This window comes from Phocoena sinus, chromosome 2 (genome assembly GCF_008692025.1).
Source record: "Phocoena sinus isolate mPhoSin1 chromosome 2, mPhoSin1.pri, whole genome shotgun sequence".
NCBI classification, from domain to species: Eukaryota; Metazoa; Chordata; class Mammalia; order Artiodactyla; family Phocoenidae; genus Phocoena; species Phocoena sinus.
The window spans coordinates 89,666,300-89,686,483 of NC_045764.1; the positions used below are offsets into that span (position 1 = coordinate 89,666,300).

The following is a 20,184-nucleotide window of genomic DNA, read 5'->3' on the forward strand; positions in this document are numbered from 1 at the left end:
CCAGTGGGGAGAGCGGTCACTGGTGTCCGAGCCCGGATCCCACTTCCCTTTACCCCGTTCCCTGCGTGCGAGGACTGGACTCAATAGACAAGTCAAGTCTGAGCACCTCGGCTTGCCCCCAAGGAAGCGCAGCAGCTAGCTGCCCTCAGGCGCTCTGGGTTGGCCGGGACGGAGTTAGGTAGGTGGGAGGGCCAGCTCTGCGTGTTCGCTCTGCGTTTGGAAGTCGCACAAGACCTGAAATCCTTTTTATAGCAGCCTGGGCAGGGTGCCGAGCTGTGTCAGGGCTTTGCAGCCAGGTCCCAGAGGGATGAGGTCATGCAAACGAGAGGCGAGAGGCGGAAGTTGCTATGCAAATGAAAGGATCCCCACCTGTATAGCAAGAGGCTCTTGCTATGCTCACATCTGGTGCTGTTCTGGCCTGAGTGGACACCTGCACAGCTGGCCTCAGAGGACCCAGAGAGGAGGGTGAGAATGAAGCCAGGGAGGCTGAGGATCTGCGGAGCTGGGGAGGAGTGGTGGGGCAGAGGCAGAGAGCAGAGCAGAGAAGCAAAGATTCCAAGAAAAAGAAGACTTCTGACCCCGATGGGGGCCCTAAGCCAGAGGTCTGAGTGGGACTTGGGACCTGATCTTCCCATCCCTCGTGTCCATGCACAGGCATTCACTGAGGGGTACGAGGGACTGCAGGTTCCAGATTCCCAGCTCACTAGCCACGTTCCTTTCCCTGCCTCCTCCAGGAGAAGCAGTTCCTGAGGGGTAGGACTCAAGGCTTTGTTCGGGACCTGGGAGGCTGGACGTAAAGTCCTGCCAGGGACTAACAAGCCCCAGAGGATTTGTGCCTCCCGGGTTCCTGTGTGTGATCAGGGTTAGTTCTTCCACGGGGTGGAGGGTGGGGACCAGTGTCACTGCCTTGAGGGCTGCTTATGCCTTTAAAAAAGTGCCCCGCAGGTGCGGGTACTTGGTGACGTTTCTAAAAGCTTCGATCCAGAAGTGGACACGGCTGGCGTCTCCTCCTCCTGTGCCAACTGTCGGTGTGGGGGACGCCTGCTCCGTGTCCCTCACGTACCACCTCCCACCCTCTTGGCCACAGGGTCAGCATGGTCCGTGCAAGGCCAAAGGCCCTGGTGCTCCTGGGAGCTCTGCTGACTGCACTCCTGGACCCAGCGGGTAAGTACCAGGCGCCCCTAGTTCGGGATGTCTCCTAGTTTCCCTTGGGAGTTGGGGAAGGGAGACGTGCAGGCAAGCGGCTTCCTGAGGCTGGAAGATCGGGTGAGATGGCTGAGCGGCTCAGCCAGATGGGAAACTTCCTGGCGCAGCCTGGACGCCGGGCGAGTATCGCCACTTGGGTCGGGTTGGGGGCGCTCGGCGGGCTGGAGAAGCACGGGCCGAGGCCGTCGGGTCCCAGAGGGGTCGCAGGGAGGCTAGCACTGAGTGGACCACCCTCTGACCCACAGGAGGCCAGGACTCAGTCTCGCTGACCTGGGAAGTGCAGCGCTATGACGGCTGGTTCAACAACCTGAGGCACCACGAGCGTGGCGCTGCCGGTGCGTCCCGTGGTCTGGGGTGGGGAACGGCTAGTGGAGGGCAGGGTCTCGGGAGACCCGGCGCGGAGAAGCCGAGAGAGCGAGCCGCCAGCCGCCCGGCTGCCTGCGCCGCGAATTCCTGTACACCCCTGGGGACAGAAGAAGGGGTCTCGTCAGTGGGAGTGGGGAGTTGGAGGGAGGAGTAGAGCGAGGTTCGTGGGCTTGTTGGAGACGGAGTGCTCAGAGCCCCGCTCCCTGCTTCCCACAGGCTCCCGACTGCGGCGCCTTGTACCAGCTAATTACGCGGACGGCGTGTATCAGGCTCTGGGGGAGCCGCTGCTGCCCAACCCGCGCCGACTCAGCAACGCCGCCATGCGGGGCACAGCTGGGCTGCCATCCAGCCGCAATCGCACAGTGCTGGGGGTCTTCTTCGGTGAGAGCAAAGTGGGAGAACGCGTCTTCGGTGAGGGTTGACCTGGCGCTCAGCTCAGAGCCTGGGGAGAGGGGCCCTGAGGACTCCCTGCAAGTCCACAGGAGACCGATACAAGACCCCGAACCACTTCCTCTCCCCACCAAGCCTCACTTCAAGCCTTTCTTCCTCTTGGAGGGATTTGGGGGTGTTGATTCGGGGGTATTTGCTCTCCTAATCTTTCTCTTATCACTGACTACAAACCCAGGAGTGCCACTAACCCTCATTATAGCTTTTAGAAGCTGATTCCCCTGCCGCCCCTCTCCTGTTGTGATTATATCTTCTTTCCCCCGAAGAGGGAGGGAGAGGCAGGATCTGTTAGGAGAGGGGGACTGGCTTGGAGGAGTCCTTACATTAATTATATTATTTTGATTCTCCCAACAACATTATGGGGTGGGCGAGGAGGGTACTATAACCCCACTTTGCAAATTAGAAAAATGTTTTAGAGCTGGTGGCACGGAATTTGCCTTGGAACATCTGCCTTTAGGCTCTTCAGAAATTGGCGTCAGCCTTGGCGGTGGGGAGTAGCAATTCTCACCAGTTTGCCCCCCGACGCCCGCAGGCTACCACGTGCTCTCGGACCTGGTGAGCGTGGAAAAGCCTGGCTGCCCGGCCGAGTTCCTCAACATCCACATCCCGCCCGGAGACCCCGTGTTCGATCGCGACCAGAGCGGGGACGTGGTGCTGCCCTTCCAGAGGAGCCGCTGGGACCCCGAGACCGGACAGAGCCCCAGCAACCCCCGGGACCTGGTGGGCGGGGCAGGCGGCTGGGGGGGTTGGGTGGGGCGGGACCTGAGGCAGCTGTGGAGAGGTTCCCACCACACGCAACGGCCGCCCGGCCCTCGCCCGCCCTGAGCCGCCTCGGCCACCCGACCCCCGGCTCAGCCTCCCGCTGTCCCCACAGACCAACGAGGCGACGGGCTGGCTGGACGGCAGCGCCATCTATGGCTCCTCGCACTCCTGGAGCGACGAGCTGCGGAGCTTCTCCGGGGGGCGGCTGGCGTCGGGGCCCGACCCCGCCTTCCCCCGGAACGCGCAGGACCCGCTGCGCATGTGGACTGCGCCCGACCCCGCCACGGGACGGCGCGGGTCACGGGGGCTGTACGGTGAGGCGGCGGGGGCGCGGGCGGGGGACCGGCGAGGTGCGCCCCCCTCGGGCCCACCCGCGCTCAACTCCTCGCCTGTGTCCCCACCGCGCGGGCAGCCTTCGGGGCGGAGCGAGGGAACCGCGAGCCCTTCCTGCAGGCGCTGGGCCTGCTCTGGTTCCGCTACCACAACCTGTGGGCAGAGAAGCTGGCCCGCAAGCACCCGCTCTGGGGAGACGAAGAGCTGTTCCAGCACGCGCGCAAGAGGGTCATCGCCACCTACCAGGTCGGTCGCGCGGCCCTGCCCCCACGTCCTTGTCCCCGGGAGACTCCGCTGCCCCGCAGAGCCCTCCATCCTTGGGCAAGCCCACCCAGAAACACCCCTCCCCAGACAGCTACCGTCTAGGGAAAGCTCCTGAGAGTGATAAGGAGGCAAAGCGCTAGTTATACCAGAGGTTTTCTCGTGATTGTTATTTAGCTGCCCCTCGCCCCTGCCCTCGTTCCTCGTGGGCAACGGGAACCTCCGCCCCTCTCCTGTTTGAGTGTCTCTCCCGTGACTGCCCCTGCCTGGTCCTCGTCTCACACCTAAGCCTTCCTTGAGCTCAGATCCTTCCTGGCCTGGCTGCTCCAGCGCTGGCCTCCCATTTCCCCCTCTCTTGACCCTCAGAACATCGCGATGTATGAGTGGCTGCCCAGCTTCCTGCAGCAAGCACCGCCGAATTACACAGGTGAGGGAGTTTGGGGAACACCTGGGCTGAGGGGGGTTTGGGGAGGGGGAGGGGGTCAGGATCCATAGGACAAAGAAGACAGGTGGGTTCGTGTGACGAGAGTGTGTGAGGGTAAAGAGCCTATTTCTCTTCTTACCACTGTGGACAGAGTACCGCCCTTTCCTGGACCCCAGCATCTCTCCGGAGTTCCTGGCGGCCTCTGAGCAGTTCTTCTCTACCATGGTGCCCCCTGGCGTCTACATGAGGTGAGGGAGGGTCTGGCTGAGCATCACACTGGCAGAGGTGAAGAATTAGTGGTCTTGTGGGCCTGGGGCCTTTTTTACACTCCTACAGTTTCATGGGGGAAAAGAAGCAGAATTTGGTGCCCTGAAACAGCACCCTGGGGTAGGAAGTTCAGTCTTAACAGGAAAATCTCCCCATTTCCTCCTAATGGCTGAACTTCAGTTGTTGAGAGCAGGATTTGTCCAGCAGCTGGGTCACTCTCTTCCCTCCTTCCCTTCCTACCCTGTGTGGACAAAGAGCAACCTCTACCTTCAATCCGCACTCGTTGCCAAACCCCTGCCATGTTCAGGGAAGTTCCGAGGACACCTCTTAGTACTGGCCAGGCCCCCTCTGAATCCCTCACCCCACTCAACCCCACCTCAACTTCTCTGAATTCTCTTACTGCATCCTTGATTCCCCATTTCAGAAACACCAGCTGTCATTTCCAGAGGGTCCTGAATGAGGGTTTTGGCAGCTCCCCAGCTCTCAGAGTCTGCAACAGCTACTGGATTCGGGAGGTCAGCCTGGGGTCAAGGGCAAGGGGAGGTGGGTCAAGGTCAGTCTCATCACACAGGCTGGGAAAAGCAACAATTCCAGTTCTTAGGTGTTGCAGCTCCAGGGTGGTGGGAGTTGAAGGGTAGAGTGATCAGAAAATTATCTGGGGACAACAGCTCAAGAGAGTCTAGGACTGGCCAAGGGCCCTTTATCCTGAGGGGCTGCAGTGGTCCTGAGAAGGACCTGGCTTTAGGGAGGGGCCTGAGAACCTACCTTGAGTGTGTTGTTTTTTTCCAGAGCCCCAATCTGAACAGTGCCGAGGCAGTGAATCATCTGCTGCTGGGAATGGCCTCCCAGATTTCGGAGCTGGAGGACAACATAGTGGTTGAAGATCTGAGGGGTAAGCACTGGAGGCAGAGGGGATGAGGGCCCGGAGGTCCGGGAGCCTGGGGACCCTTCTGGGTTAAGCATCAGGCAGACCTAGGGTACCTATAAAGCAGGAACATAGATAAACACACAGCAAACAGCCATTAGAAGAAAACAAGCTTTATTCTAAATTACCAACATCTGAGGATGTGGGGGAAGGGTGGCACCACAATCTCTGGTGCTTAGGTCGCTAAAGGTTTTTGTCCAGCCCTATGCTGAGGTTAAGGAGGTGGGACGGGGAATTTACTGCGTGGTGACTAGAATAGTCCTGAGTCTTAGGGGAAGAGTTTTGCCAGAAAAATTGCCCCTGGTCACACATGATGACAGTGACCCTGCACCAAGGCAGGGCACATGTCGAGGAGTGCTGAGTGTGGGTAATGCCAACAGCCCAATTCAAGGCTGCTGGGCGAAGAAGTGTTAGAGGGACTGAGCCTAGAGCCTGGTCCTCTCTCCTCCTCAGATTACTGGCCTGGCCCTGGCAAGTTCTCCCGCACTGACTATGTGGCCAGCAGCATCCAACGTGGCCGAGATATGGGGCTGCCCAGCTATAGCCAAGCCCGACAGGCCTTGGGGCTGGAGACCCCAGAGAAATGGAGTGACCTCAACACCAGCGTGAACCATCAGGTCAGGAATAGTGATGATGATAATGGCAGCTAAAGCTTTCTTGTGGTGATACTGTTCTAAGTCCTTTACACATGTAACACATTTAATCTATGTCAAGAACGTTACAGAGTAGAGGCCATAATTATCGCCATTTTACTGATGACATAATTGGTAAGTCAGTCTTGGAAGCAGGATTTAAATTCAGCCATCTGATTCCAGAGTATCCTCACCACTGCATTGTACCATTACTGCAGAGTGGCCCCTGGGTTGGGTGCCATTGTCCTATTCCTGCAGGATCTCGCCCCATGAGTTGGGTGACCCTGAAGCTGCTGATCACTGGGGATAGGCAGTCTGGGTAGTGACGCACTGGTCCTCCCACCAGACTTGTCACCACCTGAGGAGTGCTGCCTAGATAGAGGACACTTCCTCAGGCCTGAGCAGCAAGCCAGGCAGCTGATGGGGTCCTGTGTTTGAGGGATGGGGCAATAGTGGCTGCCCTCCCAACACAAAACCGTATCCACGCTCACACGCCCCTCACTTCCTGTGTGGCCCCAGGTGCTGGAGGCCACAGCCGCCCTGTACAACCAGGACGTGTCCCGGCTGGAGCTACTCCCCGGGGGGCTCCTGGAGAGCCATGGGGGCCCTGGACCCCTCTTCAGCACCATTGTCCTCGATCAGTTTGTGCGACTGCGGGATGGCGACCGCTACTGGTTTGAGAACAGCAGGAATGGGTGAGGCCTGCCTGGGTTCCCACCTCAGACTCTACCTCGGCCTGGGCCCCAGACCCTCTGCCTGTAAACAGCACCTGGATGTCCCAGCACCCCTCCCCAACCCCTCTCGATCTCTTTTCTCATCTGGGTCCCTGGGCCTGAGTTTGCTGGAGACCTGTGTCCCCTTCCCATCCCAACAATTCCTGGCTTTCTCTAACTTAGGCTATTCTCCACGGAGGAAATTGCAGAAATCAGAAACACCACTCTTCGGGACGTGCTGGTGGCTGTCACCAGCGTGAACCATAGTGCCCTGCAGCCCAATGTCTTTATTTGGCAACAAGGTGGGTGGCCTGGGAGAACACAAGCAATGGTGGCAGAGAAGAGACAGAGGTTGTGTGGGGATCACTTGGTGCTGTCCAGGGAGCTGGGCACCAGGCAGCTCCTTCTGTGTTAGTCTGGGAGGCCTGCATTAGGCCACCTCCCCCAGTAGAGACTAGACTGGTTTGCAGGCTGAACCTTGTGGTCAAGTTGGGATAGATGCTGAGAGATGGGATGTGGAAGAGGAATTTTTGACGGGAACAAGTTCCAGGGAGGAGGGTTTGGGAGGGAGTGGGTACCTGGTCCTTTATAGGACAGAAGGGAAGGCTGCCTGGCCAAGGAGTGGGATCCTCAGGCCCTGAGATCTTCTGTGTCTTTCCCTCAGGTGCACCCTGCCCTCAGCCCCGGCAGCTCACAAGTGAAGACTTGCCCCCCTGTGTGCCCCTGACTGTGACTCATTTCTTCGAGGGCAGTGGTCCTGGTTTTGGCATCACCATCGTGGCTCTGTGCTGTCTCCCCCTAGGTGAGCCCTTTACCCCTTCGCCCATTTCTCTTCTGGCTCCCCTCCTCCTCACAGACTGTCCCTGCCCCTCATTACCTAGGTACATTTGAAGCCAGGCTCAAGGGGCCTTGGGAAGGGAGGGGCGGCAGCCAAAGCCTCAGTGAAGCTGTAGGCAAGGCCGCGCCCCCCCCCCCACCCAGTGTCTCCTTCTGACCCCCTTCAGTGAGCCTGCTTATCTCTGGGGTGGTGGCCTATTTCCGGGGCCAAGAGCTCAAGAAGCTACAAAAGAAAGGCAGAGAGAGTGTGAAGAAGGAAGCAGCCAAAGATGGAATGTCAGGTGAGATGGGGCCAAGGGGCGGGAAGAGGGAAGGGGACAGATCGGGGGGGCGGTGCTGGGAGAAAGAACCAGGTTACAGATGTGGGGAGAGAGCCAGGCTTTGGAGGTGCCTGCTCAGACTAGCAGAGTGGAGCTAGCCTGAGGGCAGGGGCCTGGGGACCTCTGCTGAACCACTCTGCCCCATTGTCCCTTCCCTAGCGATGGAGTGGCCGGGACCCAGGGAGAGGAGCTATCCCATCACCATCCAGCTGCTCCCAGACAGGCGTCTGCAGGTCCTGGACAGGCGTCTCTCTGTGCTCCGCACCATCCAGCTGAGGTCCCTGCAGCAGGTCCACCTCATCCTGTCCAGCAACAGCGGACGCCGCACCCTGCTGCTCAAGATCCCCAAGGAGTATGACCTGGTATGGCCCATCCTGCCTCCCCAGCTTGGGCTGCCCTTGCACATCTCCCCTCTCACGGCAAGTCCTCTCCGGCCACCCCGTCCTCAGCTACAGAGCTCAATTGTAAAGGCTGATGCTGGGAGGAGCCACTCCTTTCAGAGGTCCCCAGCCCCACCACACTCTCCCTCTGATCCCCTTTGAGCCTCTCACCTGGCCCCAGCCGGGATGGAATGGGGGACAGCTTTTTTCTCCATCCCCCAACCCAAGACCCTCTGAGGGGAGGCTGAACCAGAAGCTTGAGCCTTCCTCCCACCAGGTGATGCTGTTTAACTCTGAGGAAGAGCGAGGCACCTTCGTGCAGTATCTGCAGGACTTCTGTGTGAGCTGGACTCTGGGCCTTGATGTGGCTGAGATGAGTGAGAACGAGCTGTTCAGGAAGGCTGTGACCAAGCAGCAGCGGGGCCGCATCCTGGAGGTCTTCTTCAGACACCTCTTTGCCCAGGTGCCTGACTGTGCCTTTTGGAGGCAGGACCGGGCCCAGGGGTTGAAGGGACCCTGGGCTGGACAGGACCCTATGTGGGGTGATCTAAGCTTCTGCTCTGCGGGCTGGAGATTTCAGTTTCCTCATCTATGAAACAGTGATTAAAATAGGATCCATCCCTTTAGGTTGCTGTGAGGATTCAGGGAGATGGTCTACATCAGTGGTTCTCAAAGTGTGGCCCCTGGACCAGCAGCAGCAGGCTCATCTGGGAATTTGTTAGAAATTCAAGTCCTCAGGCCCTTCCCCAAGACCTAGGAAATCAGGAACTCTGGGGTTGGGGCCCACAAGCCCACCAGAGGCTTCTGATTCACTCTAAAGTTTGATAAACACTGTTCTATCTACAGGGTTTAGCCCAAGTGCTTGCTTCATTATAGGCATTTAACAAATGGTAGTTACATGTATATGACTTTTAAAATCAGGCACATGGCAGCCCTATCTGAATTGGCAAGAGAATGTATCTTTAGCCCCTTCCTCCCTGTCCACTTAGTGTCTGCTGCAGCTTCTGTCCCCAGTGTAGGCTCTCTCACTTTGCATTCCCAAACCGTGCCCTTCCCCATTCCCACCCCATCCCCTGCTACAGTCACCCCCTCTGCAGGAAAGCAGAAGCCCAAGTCAGAAGTTTATCTAATGACCGTGAGCAGCCACCAGGACTCACCCTTTCTGAGCTGGACTTTGGGGAGATGTGAGAGGTCACTGAACTGCTCCCAGCCTCACCTCCTTCTCTCCTTCCCTCTGCTGCTGCCCGAGTGCAGGTGCTGGACATCGACCAGGCAGACGCCGGGACCCTGCCCCTGGATTCGTCACAGAAGGTGCGGGAGGCCCTGACGTGTGAGCTGAGCCGGGCCGAGTTTGCCGAGTCCCTGGGCCTCAAGCCCCAGGACATGTTTGTGGAGTCCATGTTTTCTCTGGCCGACAAGGACGGCAATGGCTACCTGTCCTTCCGGGAGTTCCTGGACGTCCTGGTGGTCTTCATGAAAGGTAGGGGGATGGTGGGCCATCCCAGGAGTCAGGTGTCTTTCAGCAGAGAGTTGACGGGCATCCCCCTATGTCTTGCCAGGCTCCCCAGAGGACAAGTCCCGCTTGATGTTCACCATGTATGACCTTGATGGGAATGGCTTCCTCTCCAAGGACGAGTTCTTTACCATGATGCGGTATGGGGTGGGCCCCTCCAGTCCTGAGACTTCCTGATATTTTAAACAGGAAAACAGGTCAGGTCAGAGGAGGGTAGGCGAGGAGGTTATGAGTCCATCTACATTGAGAGGTGGCCTAGGTACTATATCCTAGACGCTCAGAGCATCCAGCTTCAGAAGTTTATCTGGCCAGGCCCCTGCCTCCAGGAGAGTCTGTATTTGCAGTGCCAACACCACCAGAAAATTCTCCCTAGTTACAAAGGACAACCAACATCAAGATGACCAGTAACAAAGCCCACTAACCCCTTCTGGATGCTTTTGGGTCTTCGCTAACTCTTCAAATGCTGTGCTTTACACAGTGAGATAATGAATCATGGAGGACGGATGCCCTGGGTTACTGCCAGTATTAATCACCAGGACAGGCAAGAGGAGAAACATGGAAAGTTCTTCTATATTCCAACCCTTCTCTCTTCCTGCTTCTTAAGCCATTTCTGGTTGTGGTATGCCGATAAAGACCAGTTTTGAGCTCACAGACTTATTCCTGAAGACCGTGCTCCACAGCTGCCTACAGCTCTATAAGGACAGGGTTCATATCTCTCTTTGTTCCCTGCTGAATCCCCTCCTCCGCACTGTGATTGGCACGTAGCAGGCATTCAATACGTAGTTAACTGAATCAGATGAAACAAATAAGTAAATGAATAAACAGAATGCATAGAACAGCCCAGACCCTTTTAACTCTTCTACCCCTGTAAGCCTCCTCATTGCTTTCAGCTTTCACCTTAACTGCCACATTCTTTACAGTCCAGATACCACAACTGGACGTGGGCTTCTGAAAGGGCTAGGGCGAGGCGCATTGCAGTTGTCCCTCGCTGGGCGTGCTGCTGCAGGACCCTCTAGGAGACGGTCTCTGCCCCCAGGGGCTGAGGTCCACCTCCTTGGCCTGTACTCAGTGTGGCTCTTGCTCAGTCTCACCCTGAGCCAGTGGGATGATGTGTTTTTTAATGTGATGGCAGTGCTTGCTGTGCCATGCACACAAAGGTCTTTTTCTGCTGGACTCACACAAGCTTGCATGTTTGTTTGCTTTTGTCCCAAAGCACAGTCTAAGAAAAGAGTTATGGCCACTGTAGCTGCCACTGTGGGTGATGTCACATTGGGTGCGGAGATACTCCTGCCTGTGCCCCAGGCTGTTGGCACAAGAAAGCAGCAGCCAGTGCAGCTACATCTCCTCTCCCAACCCCCCGCTGGACCATGAACGGGGTGCCCAGCGGTGGTGTGGGAGGTATCAGCATAAGAGCCTGCCACATGAGAGAGCCATGGCACACCTGGACAAGTCCCTACACTAAGTGGACATTCATCCCAGCTGTAGATGCCCCCGTTTGGGGACTGCTTTCTTTAACTGGTCAAGGTCACTTTGAATTTTGTTCTGCCTTTTGAGCCCTTGGCCACCCCACCCAGCTTAGCGTCAGCGGCAGGCTGGATGAATACCTTTTCAGTGCCATTTCCTGGGTCACTGGTAACCACATTAGATAGGCCGGGGCCCACCCAACCCAGCACCTGCCTGAACCTGACCTTGCCGGGTGACAGGCTGCATTCGTCTCTCCTCCCTCCCCCTGCCCAGGTCCTTCATCGAGATCTCCAACAACTGCCTGTCCAAGGCCCAGCTGGCTGAGGTGGTGGAGTCTATGTTCCGGGAGTCGGGCTTCCAGGACAAGCAGGAGCTGACATGGGAGGACTTCCACTTCATGCTGCGGGACCACGACAACGAGCTCCGCCGCACCCAGCTCTGCGTCAAGGGTGGAGGTGGAGGTGTGTGAGTTTGGAAGGCGTCAGGAATGGGCGTGTCTTCAAAATGAGAGTTCCTGGTGCATAGCACTCAGGTCTTATTTCTCTTTTAGTCCTTGGTGCCTAGTAGAGAGCCAGGCACGTGTAATCAAGGGCATCACATACACCTGTGCAATTTATACACCAAGATACCCACTGAGGGGTCAGGGCAGGCTGAAGTCCAGCTACATTCTACACACCAACCATGTGCATTGGTCTGGGGTGTGTCTGGCCAGAGGAAAAGGCCCTATTTTCTCTACACAAAGGACCTGCAGGGTTGCATCCGCCTGGAGGGGGGCCCCTTTTCTAATTGCACTCAGTTGCCACATTGTCTAGCAGTGGCCGCCGCCCTGTGTACAGTGGGTGCTCGGTGTGGGCAGTGAGGGGAGCAAGGCTGGCGAAAGAGATGGGGACATGACCAAGTCACTGGCAAGTGCCACGGCAGCCTTCCTAGGACAGTCTCCTCCCTCGTGGGGAAGCCCGTCCAGCTTCTTGTTCTCCCCAGGTATTGGAGACATTCTTAAACCAAACGTCAGCTCTCGAGTGTCATTCATCACTCGGACTTCTGGGGAACGGTGAGTGGGAATGGGGCACTGGGAGGTGCCCCGGCTGGGTCCCCTGCAGAGAAATGAAGGAGTAGGGCTGGTGGAATCAGCCCCTGGGCCAGACATTTGCTCTGAAAGTAGCTTTCAGCGCACGGTTGTTCTAGCCCAAGTTCCAGCTGCCTCACACACATACCCCTTACTGCTCAGGAGCCTGGCTCTCTCCCTGCCCCTCCAGGACAGAATCATTCTACAGAACATGTGATCAGATCATGTTCATTCCTTCTGTCTTGCCTTCTGCCTGGCTTCTTTCTGACCGGTTTTATGGGCAGGTTCTGTGGACAGAAATGAGTCCCAGGATCTATACCCTCCCACACCAGCCCCAACTCTGACTTGGCAGTTCTTCTCCTGGCTGCAAAGACAAGGGGAGAATGAAACCCATTTTTCTCTTCTCAGTTCTTGCCCTCAGGGAGTGGGGCTCCCTGTCTCAGAAGCCCCAGAGTTGGGAGCTCCTGGGTTGAAGAAGAGGTTTGGCAAAAAGTAAGTGTTTCCCAGACCCTTGACCCAAGGAGACATGGGGAGAAGTCTCAGGGTCTCTGGTCTGCACACACCCCCACACACAAATCCTGAGACTCATTCCAGGTGTCCCTGACCGGATTGGCAGGCTATTGAGTTAATGACTCTTCAACCTCTTCCAACCTCTGCACCCTAATCTTCAGGCAAGGGGCCTGGCACTCAGATGCAACACCAGGCAGTGAGGGGTCTCCTGGCTCCTGCCTGCTTTGGGCACAGCAGTGAGGCCTGTGCAGGGAGCAGGAAGAAGGAAGCACAGAACAGAGAGGAGGAAGTGGAGATGGAGTCATGGGGAGATGGAGGAGTGGGTGGAGAGGGCAAATAAAGCTGAGAGGTAAAGGCTTGGCAGAGTGGGATTCTAGCCCCCAAAAGCTTTTTCTTTCATCTGTTGTGGCCCATCCTGACCGCTACCAGATCACCAGGTCTCCTTCATAGGGTGGCATTTAGGGGAGGACAGGGTGCCCTGATCTCGGGCCACCTGCCTCCCATTGCTGCAGGGCAGTGGTGCCCCCTCCCCGGCTATACACAGAGGCGCTGCAGGAGAAGATGCAGCGGGGCTTCATGGCCCAGAAGCTGCAGCAGTACAAGCGTTTCGTGGAGAACTACCGGCGGCACATCATGGTCGTGGCAATCTTCTCGGCCATCTGTGCCGGACTGTTTGTGGAGCGTGCTTACTGTAAGGAGAGTTCCAGGTTGTGGGCAGGGGGAGGGGAGATGTGAGAGCCTTCTGGTTGTTATTCTTGATCCTCAGGCGTCTGGATAGGGGAGCCCAGCTGTTCTGACTGGGGTCCAGGCTTCTGTGCTGTGCTGATCCACCCCCACTGTGCCCCCAGACTATGCCTTTGCCTCGCCACCCTCGGGCATTGCAGAGACCACCCTCGTGGGCATCATCCTGTCGCGGGGCACGGCGGCCAGCGTCTCCTTCATGTTCTCCTACATCCTGCTCACCATGTGCCGCAACCTCATCACCTTCCTGCGAGAGACCTTCCTCAACCGCTATGTGCCCTTCGATGCAGCCGTGGACTTCCATCGCTGGATCGCCATGGCTGCTGTCGTCCTGGCCAGTATGTGGCTCCTGGGCACGCTCGCCACTGCTGCAGTCCCCTGGGTCGAGCTGTGGGGGAGGCAGTGGGGAGACTGGAGCTACTTATACTTCCTGCTCTCCTGGGGGCTGGAGGTAGAGTTGGCCCTGGAGGCGTCTCTAACAGGATGTGTCTCTTTCAGTTTTGCACAGTGCTGGCCACGTGGTGAATGTCTACATCTTCTCAGTCAGCCCCCTCAGCCTGCTGGCCTGCATCTTCCCCAGCGTCTTTGTGAATGATGGGTCAGTTTTGGGGAGGGTCCGCCTTGGGAATCCTGGGGCAGGCCTCAGGGTACAACAGAAAAGAGGTAGATGGCCCTAGACCCTCCACTCTCTCACTAAGTGAGGGCGAGAAGCTAGCATCCTTGGGGAAGCTGAGAGATGACTTCCTTGCCCTCAGGAAGGAAGCAGGCCGTAATTGGCCAGGAAAGGAGTTTGGGAGATGAAGTCGGAGCCTCTTTCTCACGTGTACCTGACACATAGCTTGCTATCTCAGCCTGCTGTCCATTCACTGGGCAAATATTTGTGGAAAACGTCCTGTGTGTCCATCCAGGAGCCAAAGAGTAGGGATGCCAAGATACATGCAGTCGTTCAACAAATATTTATTGAGCATTTACTCTGTGCTGGGCATTGTTTGAGCATAGGGATAGAGCATGGAGGTAAGCTCCCTGCCCTCATGGAGCTTACAGAATATGAACCAAGCACTTCAAGGAAGCAAAGGTCAGCTGCAGTAGGAGAATTCAAGATAACACAGGAGGAAGAATTGCTTTGAGATCAGAGGGTGGAACTGCAGGAGGCTGGGTGCCATGTTCTTTGGAAGGACCCTTGGCCATCTGGGTTGAGGCCCAGTAACCTCCGCATTCAAGGCCGTCAGGAACAGAGTCACATTGCAACAGTGGTGGAGCCCCTCCTGCCCCAGCCTGAGGCTCTGGGTGTCTTTGTCCTACAGGTCCAAGCTTCCCCAGAAGTTCTACTGGTGGTTCTTCCAGACAGTCCCAGGTAAAGAGTAGACTGTATGTGGAGTCTGGGGTTTCTGTCTGAGGACTTTTGCTTTTGTCCTCCCTCATCTTTCCATGAATACACACTTGTCTATAGTGGTCATAGGATCCCTTTGCAGCCTCCAGCACAAGCCTCAGCTCCAGTTTCTTTGGGCAAGCTGTTCTGGGAGCCAGGGAGGGATGAGAGAGGTCAGGGAAGAAGGAATGGGGAAATGCCCTCTGGCATTCTCAGCCCAGGCTGAGGTCCCGAGGCCAGGGCCTCTCTGACCCTGTCCCCGCTGCCCCCGCTGCCCGCAGGCATGACAGGGGTGCTCCTGCTCCTGGTTCTCGCCATCATGTACGTCTTCGCCTCCCACCACTTCCGGCGCCGCAGCTTCCGGGGCTTCTGGCTGACCCACCACCTCTACATTCTGCTCTACGTGCTGGTGAGGGACTTCTCTGGGCAGGGCCAGGCCACAGGGCAGAGATGAGCACTCATGATGTGGGGAGGGAGCAGGGTGAATTGGACGTGAGATCTCAGACCGAGACCCCAGATCCAAGACCACAGCCTATGGAGCCTATGCCAGCCCCACCTACCCTGCCCAGGCCCAGGGCCCAGGCAGGAAATATCTGGGTAGGGTGGGTGCAGGAAGGGGGCCAGCTGGGCCTGAGCTATACTAACTGGCCATGTCTCCAGCTCATCATTCACGGCAGCTTCGCTCTGATCCAACTGCCCCGTTTCCACATCTACTTCCTGGTGCCAGCACTTATCTATGTGGGGGACAAGCTGGTGAGCCTGAGCCGGAAGAAGGTGGAGATAGGCGTGGTGAAAGCAGAACTGCTGCCTTCAGGTACCAGGCCTGGCCTGACCCTCGGTGGGGAGCATTGGAGGTCAACTCATGGGACGTGGGAAGACAGCTCCCCAGGCCTCCTCATCCCATTGCTGCCTCTGTTAGCCTCTCAGGGACCCCTGCAGCTTTCCTGATGGAACCACAGCCCCCAAAAGAGCTGTGCTTAGTTCCCAGGAGGACTTACAGACAGTGAGAAGTGACTATGAGAAGAGGAGGCTGAAAGTGCATTCAGAGGGGTTTAAGGACAAGAAAGACCCGCGCTTGTGTGGCCTGGGTGCAGGGTGGGGAACCATACATCCCTCTCCCATTCCTTCACTCAGAATAACCTCTCTTCAGAGACAGATAAATGGCCCAGACTGCAAGAGTCTGTTGTCGATAGTCAGTGTTGGCCAGAGTGGGGATTCACATCAATGTAAAGGGTGGTGGAAGATGACTTAAGTGACAAGGGGCCAGCTAACCTTCAGGACTCACATAGTAAGAAAATTAACCTCACTTCAACTGTATTTCAATCAAGATTATTTAAGAACAAAGTCTCAGCATGGTATTAGCATGCCTTCTGCATCCTCCAGTACTTGCGAATCTCCTTTTTCCACAAAGAGAGAACAAGCTTGAGGCTCAGCTATGGTCAGGCAACAAACAGTATCCAGCTAAAATTTGATAAAACACGGTACCTTCTGTTTAGACCACATGATCCTTAGGCAAGGCAATGTAGGGTGTTGGTTAAGAGCTTGGCCTCTGGAGCTAGATAGAGCACATGATGCTGGTTTTCTACTCACCTTAGTGACCTAAATGTTCTTCTCAAGGTAAATTGAATTGAAAAAGTAAAAGTCAATTTAAAGAAAAATGTTAGATAAATGATAGTGCAGCAGGTGTGCTGATATGGCCCACCATAAAGGTAACCCTCATATGGTGGAGGTTTGGGAAACACTGAGATGGTACCTGGGGAGCCTGAGGTCCCCTGACCTAGTAGGCTGGTATCCAGGACAGTGGTATCAGGCCTGGACCCTTAGTGGGAAGAAGCAGCAAAGAGGAGGGGAGGGGCTGGAACAGGAGAGCAGAGAAGCCCGGCTCTTGAGTTACCCAGGAAACAGAGAAGGGCGCCCTCCAACTCCCAGCCCCAGAAGACATACTCGCTCAGATCATGTTACTACTCCCTGTGCCTCAGGTGTGTGGAGAGGACAGGGTACCTGCCAGTCCTCAGGTACCAGGAGCAAGCCCTCTGATCCCTGCCCCTCCCTGCCCATGACCCCCAGGAGTGACCCACCTTGAGTTCCAGCGGCCCCAAGGCTTTGAGTACAAGTCAGGACAGTGGGTGCGGATCGCCTGCCTGGCTCTCGGGACCAACGAGTACCACCCCTTCACCCTGACTTCTGCGCCCCACGAGGACACGCTTAGTCTGCACATCCGGGCAGCAGGGCCCTGGACCACCCGCCTCAGGGAGATCTACTCACCCCCAACGGGTGACAGCTGTGCCAAACATCCAAAGGTGCCCATCACTGGGAACCACTTTTGGGGTTCTGGCATTGATAGAAGGTCCCCACCCTTCCTGACCTTGGGATAAGATGCTCCAGCCACCCCAAAGCCAGACTGGGAGAGGGCTGGGGTGCCTCAAAGAAACTAGTTCTCCCTGTCCTCCCCATCCCCCTCCATTTCTAACCTCAGAGCTGGGGAAGGGCCAGGCTCATCTCATCTTCTTCTTCTGTTGGCAGCTGTACCTCGATGGACCATTTGGAGAGGGCCACCAGGAGTGGCATAAGTTTGAGGTGTCTGTGCTGGTGGGAGGGGGCATTGGGGTCACCCCCTTTGCCTCCATCCTCAAAGACCTGGTCTTCAAGTCATCCTTAGGCAGCCAAATGCTCTGTAAAAAGGTGAGTGTCCCTCTCCCATTCTTGAAAGAAATGGGGACAGACAGCCTGAGTGTGTCCCCACATCCCAGCAGAGTAGCATGATAAAAAGCCCCTGGCTCCTAGGCAACTGGTTCTGCTGGGACCATTCATACCCAGTTGCCCAGATGGCAAACATTTGAGGGAGGGTAGGAGGTGTAGCCAGAAGAGCCTCTGCTGGGATCTGTGGCTAAGAAGCCTTGGATCAGGCCTGTGGGTCCTGCCAGAGGTTTGGTGCCTGTGGGGGGTCCAGGGCTTCCCACCATCTCAGTATAAGCATCTGGGTAGAGGAATCTTGAGCTGAGCTGAGTCAGAGCTTTAGTTGTGTGTCCCCAGATCTACTTCATCTGGGTGACACGGACCCAGCGGCAGTTTGAGTGGCTGGCTGACATCATCCGGGAGGTGGAGGAGAATGACCACCAGGACCTGGTGTCCGTGCACATCTACATCACCCAGCTGGCTGAGAAGTTTGACCTCAGGACCACCATGCTGGTACGTCAGGGCCGGCCAGGCAGGGCAGCTCAGTGGGTATGTGGGTTGAGGGTAAGGATGGCCAAGGCAGGTGGGTGGACCGCCATCTGGACTAGGAGCTGACCCTGGCTCTGCCTGGCTGTGACCTTCCTCCTCTCCTCCCTCCCCCAGTACATCTGTGAGCGGCACTTCCAGAAGGTGCTGAACCGGAGTCTGTTCACGGGCTTGCGCTCCATCACCCACTTTGGCCGACCCCCCTTCGAACCCTTCTTCGACTCTCTGCAGGAGGTCCACCCAAAGGTCAGTCCCACCCCGACCCATCCTTCCCCTGCCAGGACTTCCTGGCCCTCAAGCAGCCTGCAGCTGGGTACTGAGCAGAGGACCTCAGGATGGGGTCAAGCATTGGAGAAGGGCTTCAAACCCCACCCCCTGCCTCCCCAACTCAAGCCGCCTTTTCAGGGCCTGGGGTCAATGCCCTGGTCATTCCAGCCAGGCTTGAGAAGCAGCTCCCTCCTGGGGAGGAAGCCCACAGGCCTCTGCTTCTCTGCAACCACTGTCCCCACACACATTTGACAGGTGAGGAAGATCGGGGTGTTTAGCTGCGGCCCTCCAGGAATGACCAAGAATGTAGAGAAGGCCTGTCAGCTCATCAACAGGAAGGACCAGGCCCACTTTGTGCACCACTATGAGAACTTCTGAGCCCTCCCTCCCTGGTTCCTGATCCCTCCGTGGACCAGCCCTGCCAGCAGTTTCTGTCAGAATTCACCTCAGGCCTCAGCTGGAGAGCTGGAAGAGCCTCTCCCTCATTGCCCCATCTGTCCTAGGCTCTGAGAAGATAGAGGAGACCCTTCTAGCTTAAGCCACAGCAGGCTGTGGCAGACAAAGTGGGGAGGGGACAGTCCCTGCCTTGTGACAACTATGGAGGTGAAGAGATACAACCGCATTTTCCTCTGATAGGTCCCCATGTCTGTTTTCCTTCCAGAAAATCAATGTATTGCTTTGGTATTTTCTTGGCCTAGGCATTTGAGGGAGGACAGGGTGGGGATACCTGGTGTGAAGAGAGGGTTCAGAGTGAGAATCTTCTCAGAGCCCAGCTCAGAAGTTGCGATGCTAAACCTGGATGGCCTGCCTGCCTCAACTCAGTCTCGGAGGCCTTTTCCCTCCAGCTCTACCCCCCAACCCATTCCTGCTCCTAGAGGATCAGGAACCCTGAGGAGCAACCAGCAATGCCCGCTGCCCTCACCTCTTGGCTGGCCCTTCTCTTAGCCTGCTGGAACAGCCCCCCAGCTCTGGTACCAAGGGAGTCCAGCCTCTCTGCCAATCATCCAGAGTTCCCACTCAGCTCCCCTCCTCCATAGGACTTGGATGACCAACTGTCCCAGTTTGCCCAGGACTCTCCCAGTCTTGGCACTGAAAGTCTCTTGTCCTAGGAAACCCCTCAGTCCCAGGCAAATCCAGGCAGTTGGTCACCTTCCACAGGAGCCAATCTGGGACATCACCTCCATACTCTTGAAGACCCTTCCTTTTCCTTCTTCAACTGGCTCTTTCCTCAAAAGCTAAGCTGTAATTAAAAAAAAACAAAAGGTATAATTTGCATAAAGTGTACAAATCTTAAAGTTACCATGTACTACATATGTTACTACTACCCAAATCAAGATATAGAACATTTCCATCACCCCAGAAACTTCCCTTGTACCCCTTCCAGTCAGTCTCCCCAAGCCTTAGAAGCAACCACAGATGTGATTTTTTGTTATCACTCCAGATTCATTTGGTCATACTGAATGTACTCTTTTGAAACTGGCTTGTTTTACTTAGCACAATGTCTCTGTGATTCATCCATGTTGTATATATCAGTAGTTTGTTCCTTTTTATTGATGTGTCATATTCCATTGTAGAGATTACCAGTTTATCAAATCTTCTGTTAATAAACATTTAGATTGTTTCTAGTTTTTGATAATTATGAATAAAGCTGCTATGAACTTTCTTAGGACTTATCTTTTGGTGAACATAATGCACTCATTCCTCTTGGGTATGTATCTAGGGGTAAAATTGCTGGGTAATACCATCCTCCAGCCAATAGGACCTCTGGCAGGGAGAGTTTCAGCCCATCTCCACATTCCTGCCCCAGGCTTCTGTCCTCATTGGTCATACTCTACCTCTTCTGACAGGTCAGATGCCTTTAGCTCCCTACCCTCTGTACTGAAGGAATCTCTCTGACAGAACTGGAAGGGCACCAGATCAGGAGCTAAGAGACCTGGATACGAGTGCCAACTTTGCCTATATGTAGCTACCGAGGAAAATCCCTCAATTTCTCTGAGCCTGTTTTCTCATGTATTAAAATGTCTGTGTGGGTATTAGGAAGACAGATAGTGATACTGGCCCAGAAAATTATACAGATGAGAAAATTTATGAGAATATATTATACAATTGCAATGTATTTTGATTATTAATCTACCTATTTCCTAACAGCATCAGGCCTC

General features: G+C 55.9%; 1 protein-coding gene across 3 annotated transcripts; it reads left to right on the plus strand.

Annotated features, from left to right (window-relative positions):
• Positions 1 to 47: 47 nt before the first annotated feature.
• On the plus strand, positions 48 to 18,403 carry DUOX2 (dual oxidase 2). 3 transcript variants are annotated; one of them, XM_032622972.1, is made up of 34 exons: positions 48 to 178; positions 1,094 to 1,164; positions 1,452 to 1,541; positions 1,789 to 1,953; positions 2,552 to 2,739; positions 2,894 to 3,095; positions 3,194 to 3,360; positions 3,742 to 3,802; positions 3,951 to 4,047; positions 4,491 to 4,581; positions 4,856 to 4,958; positions 5,445 to 5,608; positions 6,143 to 6,318; positions 6,520 to 6,638; positions 7,001 to 7,138; positions 7,341 to 7,454; positions 7,653 to 7,855; positions 8,151 to 8,336; positions 9,128 to 9,353; positions 9,433 to 9,526; positions 11,124 to 11,311; positions 11,832 to 11,901; positions 12,325 to 12,408; positions 12,939 to 13,117; positions 13,275 to 13,505; positions 13,666 to 13,765; positions 14,472 to 14,521; positions 14,818 to 14,945; positions 15,197 to 15,350; positions 16,604 to 16,836; positions 17,060 to 17,218; positions 17,570 to 17,725; positions 17,876 to 18,004; positions 18,281 to 18,403. In XM_032622972.1, the coding sequence occupies exons 2-34, from the start codon at positions 1,095 to 1,097 to the stop codon at positions 18,401 to 18,403; spliced, it is 4,638 nt and encodes a 1,545-aa protein (XP_032478863.1). In that variant the 5' UTR covers positions 48 to 178; position 1,094. The 3 variants fall into 3 exon arrangements, with proteins under 3 accessions (XP_032478863.1, XP_032478860.1, XP_032478861.1); XM_032622969.1 differs by lacking the exon at positions 48 to 178 and adding an exon at positions 433 to 668; XM_032622970.1 differs by lacking the exon at positions 48 to 178 and having other exon boundaries at positions 1,095 to 1,164; positions 11,124 to 11,315; positions 11,815 to 11,901.
• The last annotated feature ends 1,781 nt before the right edge of the window (positions 18,404 to 20,184 follow it).